The 16,193-nt window shown below is 38.4% G+C and overlaps 1 protein-coding gene across 1 annotated transcript in view; it reads right to left on the reverse strand.

The window, feature by feature from the left end:
* Positions 1–13,156: 13,156 nt before the first annotated feature.
* The window catches only part of LOC134492512 (cysteine-rich protein 1-like), a 36,173-nt gene continuing 33,136 nt past the window's right edge, over positions 13,157–16,193 (reverse strand). The window contains exon 4 of the mRNA XM_063296683.1: positions 13,157–13,487. Within this exon, the coding sequence (XP_063152753.1) occupies positions 13,417–13,487 (71 nt within the window). The 3' untranslated portion in view covers positions 13,157–13,416. The remainder of the gene's footprint in view (positions 13,488–16,193) is intronic.

A 16,193-nucleotide genomic window follows, 5' to 3' on the forward strand; every position in this document is an offset into this window, starting at 1 on the left:
TCTGAATCCTACGGTATTTTTCTATTGGGTGTTTCTAATAAGAAGCATACATTGGTTTAGAAATCTATCATGTTTCCAATTAAGGCTGTTCCTATTTTTTTAAAGGTGGAGTAATATTTTCCTTTGAGAGCAATGCTACCATGCTGATCATATCATTCCTAGAACAAAGCTAAGCACTGCTGTTATGTGAAAACTCTGAGACAAACCCACAAAAACAACATAACTTGCATTTCAGAAAGAAAATTCCAGGAGTACCATTTCAAGATTTTTTTAAAAAAAGCTTTTGTTTATTGATAAGATACAGTAACCCTGCTTCATCCTGTTGGTGCATGAGGCCAGGACTGGCTATGCAAGGGTGCACAAGCTTTGAGTGACATAACAAGGACCACAGTTCCCCAGATGAACAAAGCATTAATATAATGTAATGAATGCATCAATAAAATTAAATTTAATTCATTAGCTAGAGTTAACATGATTTCACACACATGTATTTAGAACTGTCCCCCTCTATGGCATTAAAAATTACAATTCAGAAGCAAATTTTGGAAGAGCTCCAAAGCCCACTCCAAGGGATTGGAGGGCTGTATGTGGCCCTGGCCACTAGTTGCCACTGTTTAGATCCCAGCCAAAGGCCACTCTTAGTCCTCAGACATCACGTTAGCAACAAAGGCACTTTGCCCAGATTTGTGAGCAGCATATACTGTAAAGTGATTGTTGCAGTAAGTTATTATGATTTTTTCATTTTCTTCCTTGCTTCTTGTGTTTATCAAGAGGTTTATCTCATACAGCTAAAAGCACAAGTAGAAATGTATGGAACATGTTTAAATTACAAAACAGCTGCTTTCTTGCATTTAGACTTTATGATATATGGGATCATACATCCCCATCTAACTGTCATCACCGCAGCAATGCTGCAAGAAGATGCTCAGAAGCGGCTGCTCCCACTTTTTTATTATTATTAACTGGAACATTTTGGATCATCTAAACCCAATATGCTGCATTTATAAAGCTGTCACAGTTAGGCTTTGAATATGATGCTCAGAGCTGGCAAATTGAAACTGGAAGAGATTGCAAATTGAAATCTCCCATTTTTCTCCTTGCAGCTTTGCTCAAGAAGCAAATAGGATGGAATCCCAGGAAACCAACCAACAATCATAGTTTGTCATGCTTGAATACTGCCAGTGCATATTAAAGGTCATAGGCATGCCAGAGGATTGTTTCCAATGAAGGATACCCTATACTAACAGGGGTTCAACCATGTTTATTGGAAAGAAAGGTAACATGCCATAATATGATGGGGGGGGGGGGGAAGACACCACCCTCCTGTCTCTGTCAATCATATAAAAAGAAAGCAGAAAAGACATATAGTGTATCAGAAATCCTATCTGCTTTGCCACATTACAATATTAAGGTGATTTAGAAATATTTCCTTTTTTCTTGGAAAATGGCTAAGCTATCCTTGAAAGGTGCTTCTCATTATCACAGCCATCTTAGATTGTGTTTGGGGGGTGGGGGGAGGTGAGAGGAGAAAGTCAAAATTCCCAAGAAGGTTGAACTATCCATTCATACGGATCCACAACCCTAAATGCATATACTGTACACACACATGTACATACACATAGACGTCTTTCACATAATACAGCTTATCTTGGGCCGTACTTAGGTCGTTGGGAGCTAAAGGTTTTGAAAGTGAACTGAACCATAAAGTAAGTTGGATGGAAACTAGATTACAACCATCAGGAACTTTTCTTGGGGATCTATTTCAGGATTGTTGTAATGGTAAAGAGACAAGTTAGGAAATCAGTGCATAATGTTGCTCTGAATTTCTTGGAGTAAAGGGAGCATAAAAATATAATAAATGCAATGGGTCAGTTCAGCATTTTGGAAAGAGTTAAAACACTGAAACTTTTCTGCTAGATTGAGTCCATTAATACTGGATTCTACACCAGTAAAAATATATTGCCATATTATGGACTTAAAACAGAGATGTTCTGTTCTGCATGGATGAATGTGGAAAGCATATAAACAATTTAAGGGCAAGAAGGGTGAGACGATTTCTTAAGGGAACACTCTGAAAATACCCTTTTTTGATTCTAGTTGTTGACACTTCTCTGCCGAGAATTTCCTTTGCTCTGTGTTTGCTTTCATCCATCAGTCATGGATTCAACTCTCATGACTCTAGATATAGGACTCTAAGAAAAAAACCAAGAGCTTCGAGGTAGGTCAGGCCAATGGCGTCATTTTTCAAGACAAAAGTGCAGAAGGAAAAGCAAGAGGCAAAACAACAGAAGGCAAATCTATTGGCTGTCTTGCAGGGGTGATGTGGAGTTGGCCAGTTTCAAGTGGCAGCTTGAAAGAACGATGCACTGAGATTTGATCCACCCCAGCTAGAAGAAATCATAATGAAGAAACCAGTGTTTTTTTTTAAATCTGTCATAGCAGAAAAGTGGTTCTTTGTTGGGGCTCTTCAGAATACACCCCACCCCCCAGTGCACTATCTGAAAGAACTTTCTCAGAGCAAGGCAAGGACTCCAACAGGTAGATGTCATGCTCTTTAAGTGGCACCAATGTTAGCAGTGGCTTCCATCAGTGGGGAGATGGCAAGGACATAATGTGCCGTCTGAATGGAGCCTTAACTTGCCTTGTAGGTGAACTGTCTTTGCCCTTTTTACTTTAAGGTATGGAGGTTCTAGGGCATGAACAGCTTTGATTGTAAAACCCAGCTTGTTGAATTGGGCCCAGAACTGGGCCTCACTGTAGTTGGTCCTGAACAACAGATAAGCAACCTTTGGTTGGTGGGCATGTTTGGAATTTTGAGAATGTCTCATGAGGAACATGTATGCTCACAAAATAGCTACTTTAGAGGAGAAGCCATTTATTCATAAAATACCTGACAGACTGATAGACCTAGTTAGTTCCAAAATATCTATTTATCAAAAGGTAAACTTTGAGGATATTTCTGACCACTGCAGTTTGTCTTTTTTCTGGGCAAGCAGGCATATTTCCAAAGTAACCACGATCTACGAATGCCTCTGTAGATTATGTGAGGACCAGAAAACTCCCTGGAAATACAGATGATGCTAGAGGCTGGGGTTTGTTTTACAGCCTGCCTACTTCTCGCTTAATTAATTTTTTAATTAAAAGAATTTTTAAAAAAGAAAAGGAAATGGCAGTTCAGTGAGGGAATAAAGATTGGGGCCTGTCCATGGCCTGCAGCTACCATGGGTAATTACAGCCAGGAGTTGATTGAGAAATGCAGGCATATAAATACATAGCATCCCACATTAAGCAAAAAATACTCCTAGCTCATGGCTTTATTGATGAATCACTGTTAACAAAAGCTAGATCATAAAGTTTAGACTGAATTGCCAGACATTTTCTCCCCAAGGACAAAAAAAAAAAGTCTGTAGTCAGGCATCCCTTCCCTTTGGTGTGCTGAATACCTACCTGCTCTCACTTTAAAACCTACACGCACACACATGCACACACACACAAACAGACCTGTGATGACAACAGGATAGATTTTCTGTGCTTCTTCAAAATAAAATGCATTTTCAGTTCAAAGGGCTGATAAACAGTAATACTGTACCCTCCAGAGACAGTGCCCATGATCAAATCATAGTGTCAGAAAGGGTCTTATAGACCAATAAGTCCAATCTTCTGCTCCGTACTCCCGTCTGTGTTAGATTCTGAACTAAAACATTAGCAACTGGACATTCAGAATCTTTTCATGTGTGGGATAACGTACTAACACGAGTTTCAGAACAGAAACATGTTGATGGGGGAAAGCAGAATTTCACTGATCTTGACATTAATCATATAATATGTTCATTGGGGACAGGGAACAACTGCCTATTGGATAATGGGCAGGTACAACCACAAGCCAGGAGGAGCCCCATGGCCTGTGCACTGAGAGTCTGGATGAGAAGGAGCCATAGTAGGCTTCCAGGTTCAACTAGCTTTGGGGAGATGGGCGGTGATATAAATAAAATAAAATAAATAAATAAATAACTTCCCCATCTCTTCTCTATAGAAGATGTTGCTCAGTTGGTCAGTTACCGTGACATGACTGTTCAGCGGAGGGCCAAGATCGGACCAAAACAAAATGAAGAATCATTGTTGGTGGTATCAAAGTCATTTCTTTCCTCCCCTCCCCTCCCCTCCCCTCCTTCTTCAACTTTTTCTTTTTTTTTCTTTTACCTTCCCCTCCAACTTGAACACCTAGGGATTTGGATCAGGTTTGGGAAATGGCTCCAGAAAGACAATTCTTTATATATATTGCAGGTATAGCAGAGAAAAAGATGACAGTGGGGAGATGGATAGCCTTCTAGAGAAAAACAGACTTGGGGGGGAGGGTCTTTTTACTTTTTTCCTTTCTTGTACTTTTTTCTTTTTTTCCCCTTGTATTATCTTTTATTGTTGTATCTAAAACTTTTAATATAATTATAGAGAGAAGCAGACTGGCTCCTGAGTTTCTTGTACTTTGAAGAAAGAACTCCAGCCCCAAAGCTTAGACATACATTATTTAATTACAGATTCTCCATTTCTGATTTTGATTCTACCCCAAAGTCTCATCAGAAACTGTTTTGAAATTCTCTGTTCTAAAGCAGCTTATAAGTATTTTGTATGGTGGATCCAGTACAGAGGCCTTACAGAACAATTGCAATTGATGTTACTTTAGGAGAATTAACTTTTGATTTTTAATACAACATCTCATCAATTTCTGCATCCTTTATTCTTTTTTCTACTAGGCTGGAAGGCATTTGCAAGGAAGAGCAAGACTGTATAATAAATCAATGTGTTTATTAAAACTAGTTCTATACCACTTTACAAAGAATCCAGAAGTGGTTTATAATTTCTCAAAATAAAAACTAGAGGAAAAAAAACAAAATTTAACAATCCGGTATATGACAGATAAGTTAATGGCTAAGGAAGGCCAACATAAAAAGCACAGAAAGCCATCAGCATTGGGGACTTGTGTTGCACAGAGAGGAAATGTCACCTCTTTACCTCAGAATATGCAAAGGTGGAAGATGCTTTTGAAGATAATCTACAATTCTATCTTGTCATCTTAAGGGAGGTGAGGTTGGAAGGAAACATGGTGGCATGCCTGGAGTTGGACGAGTGGAAATATTCTTCATCTATTCACCCGTTCCTTGTTTTTTTTTTTTTTTAAAAAAGTCAAGCTCAATTCTGGGAGCCCTTATGAATGTGGCCATGTTATTTTCTTGACAACACCGCAAAAGGGGGTTGCCGCTGCCTTCTTCCACATTGTTTATTCAACTTCTGTAGCCTATAGCTCTGAGATTCTCTGGACTTCTCCCATTCAAAGACTAACCTGCCCCAACCCAGAATGACCAGGAAAGCCCTGGTGTTTCAGACCAAAATTTATAAGGGAGGTGGTGGTGATGGTTTCCAAAGCAGGACAGGAGATGGCAATAAACTAGACTATTAAGTTAAACAAAAATCGTGGAAAAAAAGAAATGGCAAACCACTTCTGTACTGTTGCTAATTACTTGGATGTGTTTCTGAAGTCATTAGGAATCCAGCCTGACTTTTTTTTACAATGAATGGATAAAGAACATTTCTATTTGTGGAGTCCTTGGTGCTCTCTGAGCCTTGTTGTTTTCTTGCAGACATTTCATTGCCGGAATGAACAATCTTGGCAACATCTTCAGTACAAAGAGGGAGTGGGCCTTGCTCTCAGTTTATATACTGTGGCTTGCCCTGCTTATGTTGGTGGGGGTGTTGTTCTCTCCTTTGGAGTTCTTTGATTGGGCTGTTGTTTGCTGATTGGTTGATTGACTGAGTTAATAGTTCTTTGATTAGGGTGTATTGTGCTGTTTGATGGTTCATCTGGTGTTAATCCTAGTGTTGATTTTTGCCTATCTGGGTGTTGATTGCTGGCAAGGGAATATACTGGTGTTTTGGCTTTTCTATTGTCTCTTTTGAATGGTATGTAAATGTTGTTTACCTCTATGTGTCTGTTGATGGCTGCTTTGTCTGAGTGCCAGGCTTCCAGAAATTCTCTGGCATTTTTGGATTTGGCTTGGTTTAGGATGCTGACAGTTTCCCAGTTGAAACTATGGTTGAGTCTGTCCATGTGTTGTGAGATTAAGGAGTTCTCATTGTGTCTTCTGACTGCTAGTTGGTGTTCGTGGATGCACTCTGCTAGTCTTCTGCCTGTCTGTCCTACATAGTGGCTGTTACAGTCTTTGCATTGTATGTTGTGAATAACTCCTGTTTTTTCTTCTTGGACTATTGGGTCTTTTGGGTCGCTTAATATGTTTTGAAGAGTTTTAGTTGGTTTATGTGCTACGGTGATGCCATGTGGTTGTAACAGTCTGTTGGTGGTTTCTGAGATGTTTCTGATGTATGGTAGTGTTATCCTTTTAATAGTTTCTGTTGGTTGGGTTGTAGTGGGTTGGGTGCTGAGGCACTTTTTGATAAAGTTGAGCGGGTATCCATTTTGTTGGAAGATGCTATACAGATTATCTTTTTCCTTTTTCCGGTGTTCTAGGTTGCTGCAGTGTGTAAGTGCTCATCTGAATAATGTTCTTAAACAGCTTCTCTTGTGGGAGGTTGGATTGTTACTTTGGTAGTGGAGCATTTGGGTAGCTTTCCTGTAGACTTGTGTTTCTAACTTGCCATCATTTCCTCTACTGATGAGGATGTCCAGGAATTGTAGTGTGTTGTTGTTTTCTTCCTCCCTTGTGAATTTTATTCCATTACAGATGTTGTTGATGGTTTTGTGGGTTTCTTCCAGTTGTTTCTTTTGTATTATGACAAAAGTGTCATCTACATACCAGATCCTATTTCTATTTGTCACACTTCATGCATGTCATCGTGCTCTCTTCCAACCTCCCCTCCCAGCGATGGAGTGATTATTAAGCTGCCAGGCCAGAATTATATATTACCTTTCGAAGCATCTCCACATTTGCCCATTCAGAGATAAAGAAGTGGAATCTCCTGGCTGGAAGTTATAGGGGTTGTAGTCCAGTGCATATGGAGTGTGTGCAGATTGCCTACCTCACTGAAGAATTCATAAGAAATCCCCATTCCATCTAAAAAAGTAGAATCAGTACCTTGTGCTTTCCATATAGGTCCAGGTGTATAAAAGCAATGGTTATAACCTTATTGCTTGTTCTATAAAAAACGTTGTTTATATTATTCTTCCATTGTCCCTGACTGATTTGTTAGAATGTCCTGTGGCTTGAATAGCCCCAAATCAATTCCATAATAAAATAAATTAACATCATTTAATCACTCAGCTAAATTATCCTCAGAAAATTATTGTGTCACCATAATAGAGTCTCTCCTTGAAGAATAGCACCTTAGAAGAATGCTTTCAATAATTCCTCCCATACAAGTTATATGATGTGCCATAATTTAACTAATATGGTCACAGAACAGATAACAGCAGCACTTTAATATTTCATACTGTTTTTTCAATACCTTGAAGGATCCATTGTAAAACCAATTATGACTATGTTTTTATTAGTATTTATATTCCTCAGTCCACAGCCATGTAAGTATTTTTAAGCCTCCCAAATTAAGCACCCTTCAAATCTCTCAAATAAGCACCCCACATTTATTTATTTATTTATTTATTGGTTGCACTTCTGTCTTTTCTCTTGAGAGCTCAATGTGGCATGTGGGGGGACTTTCCAAATTTTTATCCCCCAACAGCCATATGAAAGCCACCTGGAGTCACTGGCTTTCGTTTTAGGAAGGTCGCATAATGAAAAAAGAAAGTAGGATAGAGTATATCTAGCTAACCGGTTTGAAAAACAAAGAACTGATATAGGAGGAGATGCAAAATACTCTTCGTTGTCTGTTCTCTGATATTTATTGCTACCAATCATGTGATAAATAATCCTTTTCCTAGACACATGAGAAAGAGAAGAATAGGCTCTTGTTTCAGAATTTTCTTTGATATCTGTACAATCAAATTAACATGTAGGCCCTTTGTGAGCAAGAACAAACTCAGTTACCCAAGACAACCAAATCACTTCCCATGTCCAATTGTGTATATTTATTAAAGAAGCAAGCACAGGGCAGTTGTAAAATAATGCAGGCAATATGCTTAGCAAGACGTTAAGATTTGTTATTGATACACGCAAGGTCAAACAGTGAGTGACTTGGTTAGTTAGAGGTTGCAAACACAGGTAGGGAATTTCCTTCTCTTATTTAGATTTTACAGCAAAGTGCTTGGTGCCTTTGTCTCATAGTGTTAGTTCAGAGGCCTATTTCACTGTTTATAACAAGAATTAAGACCAGAATAAGGGAGGGCAAAATTTTGGTGGTCATGACAGCTGCATTCTATCTTGCATGACATGCTGAATTAAAAAAGCAATTGCAGGCAGGAAAAAGTGGGCAAGGTGTAAAAGGAGAAGGTGGGAGGAGGCCTGGTGTATGTTTAAAAGGACATGGTATTTTCAACAGGCCCAAAAGATGGGCATGAAATTAAAAAGCTTAGGAGACAAGGCTGTACATACTTGCTTAGATCTTGGTCTCCACTGCTGCCCAATATACTTTTTCTAAACTGAAGATAATTTTTTTTCAAACCAGCTACATATAATTTTTTAAAAATATAGCACATTTATTATATTGCATCTTGCTGAGGTATGAGAATATGAATTTTAAAAGCTAAGTAGATCAATTCCAAAATATTCTGAAGTTTAACAGCGTGTAAGCCTTAAATACACACAGTATTAGATAGTTTTGTTGACTTTCCCCCCCCAACCCTTAATCCTTTCAAATGTTTAGTCCTAAACATTATCTACTGTTTCCAAGTGATTTGGCACTGAAATTCAGCAACAGTTTGTTTCCAGTGACTAATGAAGGTTTTGATAGCAAATGAGGAATGGCCCCCTTCAACTGCCCCAAATCTTTGAGGAAGGAGAGGGAGACTGCATGCAGGCCATTGGTGGCCCCTCCTACATTAAGAGACTCCCCAAGAAACAGTTAGACGTGATCTGAGAAAAAAGCAAGGAACAATTTCTCTTCTCTTCCTTTTAGTGGAGAATTTGCATGGAGGGAAACTCAAATATGCAGCTCTGCAGCTCAGTAAGAAGGTACAGCATCATTCTTTGCAATATATAGAGGAGATGTAATTTTGAAATGATCTGAGAAAGCCTGTGGTAAAGCAATTTAAGGGATAGAGACTTCTAAACCTTTACTGGGCCCGGGGTCTCAGAAATGATATTGGGATAAAACTGAAAGGAGCTTGCATGCACCAAGGCTGTTGCTCCATGTAGTTTATGGAATTAGATTCAAGGAATAATTGAGCAGCTTAAAAACAAACACGAGAGCCATTTGTTAATAACCTTCTCCCACAAGTGGGCGACAATTCACACCAGCCACAACAAAGTCCCCAACCTGTGTTTATATGATTAGTAAGTCTTCTTTGGCGAGGGAGAGTACTGGGGGAGCCCAAATGCTGGATTCTCACATTTCTTTTAAGGTTATAGGAACAGACAAGCTTATTTTCCTCAAGGGAATGATGTGGATGTTATGAAATCACAGCAAATTGCTAGCTAATTGATTCATTATTTATTTGTTTAGACTTTGGCACCACCCAACTCCAGGCCAACTGTGGGTGGCCATAATATAGCAACGATACAAAAAGAACAAAATAAATAAAAAGGCAATAAGGAAAATAAACAAAAGGACAAACCAGACAACTAACATTGAAACTTATTATTATTATTATTATTATTATTATTATTATTATTACTATTATACACAACAATGTGAAATCACAGCTGCCAGTTCTTTAGCTGGCGTTGGCCTTCATTCGCATCGAGTTCTTCCCAAGAACCTAGGACGTTGTAATGTATCAGCACAGTATATGTGCGGATCCAAGCAGTGTGGCCTTATGTAAATGACAGATGGAAATTTGTCAATGCGCAGATTTTCTAAGTGCCCTCCAAGGTTTTTTGAAACAGCACTCAGTGTGCCAATAACCACTGGGACCACCACTGCTGGTTAATGCCATAATCTTTCAACTTTGATTTTTCAGATTGTGATACTTTTATTATTATGGTTGATTGCATCATCAGCCAGATGTTTAGCCTGGATTTGGCATTTTTGTCCACCTATCGAGTGCTTCACAAGGACCTGCAACAGGCAGCTGTTGTTGTTTAATAATATTAAAGGTATCATTGCAGAATGTAAGCTGTTCCAAGTAACGCTGTCTTTTGCATTGACTGATGGTGATTTTGTCAATGCCGATGGTGTTCAAGTGGTGCTCCAGATGTTTTGGAATCGCACCCAAGGTGCCTATTACTATTGGTACTATTATTATTATTGTTGTTATTGTTATGTAAGACAAACATATCTAACAAAGATATGTCCATCCTACCTCAAAGCCTGGGAGAACAGCCAGGTCTTTAAGGCCTTCTAGAATGCCATCTGGATGGGAGCCACATGGATCTCGGGGGAGAATCTCGTTCCAGAGGGCAGTTGTTGCAAGAGAGAAAGCACACTTCCTGGGTCCTCAAAGATGACACTGATTGAAGGGACTCAGAGCACACCCACCTTGTTATCTATCTATCTATCCTGCCCATCTCCTCCCATCAGGGGACTCTGGGCAGTTATTACTGGCTGGGCAGAAACCATGGGAGACAGGCATCCCTCAAGATTATTGCTGTCTCTTATTTTGCTTGAAATGTTCTTGGCCACAGGTATCAAAGTCACTTGAGCAAATCTGCAGCCATGATTTGGGAAGAAGAGGTGCCCTTTGGCTTAGGTAACAAAACGTCTTGGTCTGATCTTGGGAACCAATCATACCTGCTGAGCTTGAAAAATGGGGAAACAATTAAGGATTGCAGGTCTGATGAAAACTGAGAAGAATGCATAACTCCCTATTACTACAGAACTGGCAAGACATTCTTGAAAAACATTCCAGTGTAATGGACCTTTTAACTAGGTTCCTGTTAGAGAATGCTTTGATATTGCCACCTTCAAATGCCATATCCAATGTGGATTCATTGAAGAAGGATAAGTATAGAAAAATTATATAAGTGACAAGTCATTCATCACATTTTACTCAATGTATGTGTTTTCTTCCACTACCCTATCATCAAGCTTATTTTGGTAAAACTGGAACACAAAGTGGTCACTTTCTACTTCTTGATTATTGGTCGTTCAACAATGTGGTCCCATTCTTGTTCACCAAATTGGGACTTTGTTTTCAAGATTTCCCACCAGAATCCCATCAGTAGAGCTATCTAATGATCTCCTAACATATCTACAGTGCTGTCGTGGAAGGCAAAAAATGGCACACAACTCTGGGGAGGAAGATCACACTCTTTATTGGGATAACAATTGCTGGGTTTCTACTTGCAAAAGAGAAATGGAGAACAATGGAAAGGTAAGACCTTTTATAAGAATTTTGAATTTTGGAGTGGGAAATTCTAGGGCTCTGATTTGCTATCAAGATTTTAGGGTGATAGAAGGAAAATCAAGTAATTTTTGTCTATGTAGGGAGATCTATTTTATTGTTAAGGAAAACCATACTTTTTAGAGGTGGCAGCAGTGCTGTAAATAAGTATTGTACAGTATCCTCGCTAAGGAATGGTGGAATGTTGATGGGATTAGGCTCATGTCTCCAATTTACACAAAATGTTGCAGTTTTACTAACTGACATTGTTGATCTTTTCCTACCAGGTCTGCCTCAGACAATTAGATGGGGCTGGATCTCTGCTTCCTCTAGTCAATTTCATTCTGCTTTTGTTAAGGTGAGCAATATTCCTTTCTTTTTGGAAAGGAAAAGATTAGAGGACTTTATTCTGGGAAGGAAATAGTTTCCTTAGATACTACAAGATTATGCAAATGGGGAAGCTGGACTTGGTCTCTGTCATGTACACAGGGACAGAGGGAGATATCCTAAAAATAAATTCTCTTTTTATTTCAGCCATAGCAGCGCAAAGCTTCTTCATATTCCACTTAGACCTTTCAACTGCAAAGAATCTACCAAACAACCATTCTGATTCATTGCTGCACTTTTAAAAATCATATCTGTGGTTTTTATATGTTTGTCCTCTTCTGTTCTCATGTACTTCTGAGAGGTGTTTTTCCTTTCTGTCATTATTTGCGGTCCTGAGAAATGTCTTGGAAATATAAGAGGGAAAAAAATCCAGGGTAGTAGACTGATCCTATCACACAGAAACAAAAGTCAAGAGTTACATTTTTGGAGAAGTTTACATGCATTCATTCATTTACGTAAGATGGTCATGTAGATCTGGTCACCAGAAGTAAGTGTTCAAAATATTTATATCTATCTATCTATCTATCTATCTATCTATCTATCTATCTATCTATCTATCTATCTATCATCTATCAGCTCTAAGAAGTCACCAGAAGTAATAGTAAGTGTTCAAAATATCTATCCATCTATCTATTTATTATAAAGTTATGACTCAGCTTTCTACTTATTTAAGCACTCAAGGGGGTGAACAATAGATGGATTGATCAAAACTCACTTAAAACTCCAAAGCAATCAAACCATATTAAGCATGTTCCATATAGAAAGCACACTACTCTGTCATGGCATACCATCTTTGAACTTTGATTTGCTGATTGAGAAGCATCTTGACATAATACATGAAAACAACTGCAAAACATATGTTATTATTTGTGTTGGAAATGTGGCTTAATTGCTGTTAGTTCTTTATATTGAAATGGAGTTTCATTATATATAAATCAAGGATTATCTTACAGCATAATGCCTACGCTTTAGGATTGCAGGCATTAAACCTATGATTCCTATAACGGGTTGCTAACGACAGAATGCCAATTGTGTGAATTAGGCACACCTTTTAGGCAATGGAGAACTTGCTTTAGTATATACTTATTGCTCATTTTTACCCCAAAGCCCTAGGACAATATTGCATGAAATATTAAACATATATCAAATGTGAAAACTCAATTCATGTTTTCCATTGCTAGCACGTATATAAATATGCCCATGACTATCTGGGTTGATTGTGAAACTGGGCCAGTCCTGCTCTATCTTATCTGTATTAAAGATGTCCATTCTGCTTTTTTGTTTGATTTCTGAATACAAGATGTAATGTTTAATAAAGTGCACAAAACTGAATTGTTCATCAAAACACTGTATATTATCAATGAATACCAAATGCACATATCAAAGGATAGTTTCCATTTTCCAATGTGCACACATTTTGCAAACATCAACTATAACCTACTGAAATGTACTTATCACAGATGCTATTTGAATCAGCTCTAGCATTAACATTCTTTCGGAAACTGTCTTAACTTATTTGGACTCATATTTATATCCAAGCAATATTCTTTCCCAATTTAAAGTCCTTTAAATATGAACTTGGAATATTGTTTTATAAAATGCTACTTCTGCAGCATCACAAAAGACAGGCATCTAGCAGGTTTTCAGATTTCTGCTGGAACTCTGGAAGAAGAAGATGCACCAAAGGATGAATGGGATCTTGAAGGTCTTGCTCCTTAAAAAAATATTTTTAAATGTTAGGGATCGATGGATAGATAAAGAAAAAACTGCATTCAGCCTTCATATGTTAGGCAATTAAAATACAGGAACATGCCAAAAAAGATGGTGTACCATAAACTTCTATATCACTTCCTTTGACATTTTAATCAAAATTTCTCCTTGCTAGGAAATTATACTGGCTCAGTTTTGCAGAAGGTTTCCAAAACCTAATATAGGCAAGTACCAGGTAAAAGTGAAAAAATAATGACATAATTTCTATAATACAACCTCCTGGTCCTATAGTGCAGAGGCATGTGACTAAAGGTATCAACTCTACCCTGCCCCCATTTTTCAAAGCCAGTTCAGTCTCACAAGTGATACATAAAATCAAACTTTATTGGAAAAAATATGGATTTTATTTAGGGATAAAATGCAATTCACAGTTCATAGGGCATCCAGTAGCTGCAGTTAATTAACTGAATTAAACAAAGAAAATATAAGGCTTCCAGTAGACTATGTTACTGATCTGTTCCAAATCATCCATACTTTAAGTTTTACATAGCACAAAGACTTTTCCAAGGAAACATAATGATAATAAGAAGTCTGAAAGAAAGAGATATCCTAATGTATATGTTTTTTCTTGCAAGCTTTCATTTGCTGCATTTGCAGAGAGAAGAGTGGTAAGACAAAGCTTCAGTTCTTGGCTAAAACTGCCTGGGTTCCAAAAAGCCAAATGACCTCTACATAGAAGAGAGTCACAGGAAATGTTACTGCCATCTGCATTTTTGCAACCCAGACCTGGTATAGGTTTTGCAGCCCATATTCTTAGTAGTACTCCTATACACAAGGAAATATTTAGCACATGATACTAAATCAAAATGTAGGAAGCTTGTTTTGGATCAGTACAATGAGTGGACCCAATCCATTGTCCTATTAAACAAATCATGGTTAAATAAACTAGACAAGCCATTATTACTCAAATCATTTGAGGGGAACATCTCACACAGTTGTAAGGTTTAAAATGTTGTATTAGGATAGTTTCTCAATTTAGCCAGTTTAAGGCTCATGAAAAATATGCACACATTTGACATTTCTTGATCTCATCAGGTAAGACTTTAGAGGAAGCAGTTCAAGAAGAACGGAAATAGAAAAGTTATATGGAGACAGAAGTTATGACTCCCACTGTTTGAATCTCAAGATATTGCTGGGGAGGAGGGGAAAGAGGAGACTATAGATATTTAAGTTGAACTCAGAAAAAGGAAACAAACATTTCTTGCAGTTCTGAAAATATGAAGTCCAGCTATAATTCATTGGATTATGGGAATTTTTGCATTCTCCTTGGACATTTTCTTAAGATTGGCTTTTCTCTCTGCCCAACTGATTTTTGCAATGATTAGTCAGATGAAGACATCTGGAGATCTTGAAAGATTGCATGTTGTTGTGTGGACTCATTAAAGTATTACCCTTAAGATGGCCAACCTATTGTGGTGGTAAAAGGTACCCACCCACCCCACTGTAGACATGTAAACTGCTTAAAGCGCCCTTGTAAGAAAACATTCACAGCAAGCTGAAGTGACCCTGAGTGGCTAGAGGGAGAGGATTCAGTCAGGAACCTGTGGCCCAGTAAACCAAACTGTTTTTATTCACTGATCATATCTCAAAGATAACATGGCTAGCATGCTGACCTAGTAAAGGTAAAGGTTCCCGTTTAGTCGTGTCCGACACTAGGGGACGGTGCTCATCTCCGTTTCATGGCCAAAGAGCCAGCGTTGTCCAAAGACACTTCCGCGGTCATGTGGCCAGCATGACAGTCATGGAACGCTGTTACCTTCCCGCAGAAGCGGTAACTATTTATCTACTTGCATTTGCATGCTTTCAAATTACTAGGTTGGCAAGAGCTGGGGCGAGTGCAGGAGCTCACTCTGTCATGCGGCTCTTGGGTCTTGAACCACCGAACTTGCAACCTTCTGGTTGACAAGCCTGGCGCCTTAACCGCTGAGCCACCACACCCCCATGCTGACCTAGTAGGAAGGGATAAATAATAATAAAATCACATGGATGGGTTTATCAAAAATATTCTAACATCATGCTGTGATTTCCACTGTGTCTGCCTTTGTCTTGCCTTTGCAACGTAGTGGGCCAAAGGTACGTAAGCCCTGGTTCTGCTTTTGCTCATGAACGCTAAGCAAAGTGTCAAAGCTTTGCTGGGGGTCCAGTATATATTGTATTATTGATTGTATGCAAATAAAATTATGTTGTATCTTCAAGGTGATTTGGTTGTGCTAGATGAGCCAGATTTTGGCCACAACACTATAGACAATCTAGTGGCTATTCTTGCTTTCTGTGTGACTTGATCCTAGTGCTAATTTGAAATGTGTTACGGTTGGTAGGTGCTGTACAAAAATAATATTAAGAGAAACAAGGCAAAGCATCTAGAAGACAGTATGACAAGAAAAGGCAAAAGGTGAGCACAGAAAAATTTAGAAAGCAGAAGGTAGTTACACTTTCCTTAAATAATTAAGAACTGTTAAATAGCCACGAGGGTGGGAGCAAAGGAAGAAACAAAACAGGTAAATAGAATGATTAGGCAAACTTAAAAATCTCCAGAGAGGCCTTCCACTAGCATAGAAACAAATTATGGGTATTAATGATAGATTTACACTGAAGCATCTTTGAGCTTTTAGCTGTGCTTTTACAAAGAACAAATTGAGAGACTGCTTCT

Source organism: Candoia aspera, chromosome 2 (genome assembly GCF_035149785.1).
Source record: "Candoia aspera isolate rCanAsp1 chromosome 2, rCanAsp1.hap2, whole genome shotgun sequence".
NCBI lineage: Eukaryota > Metazoa > Chordata > Lepidosauria > Squamata > Boidae > Candoia > Candoia aspera.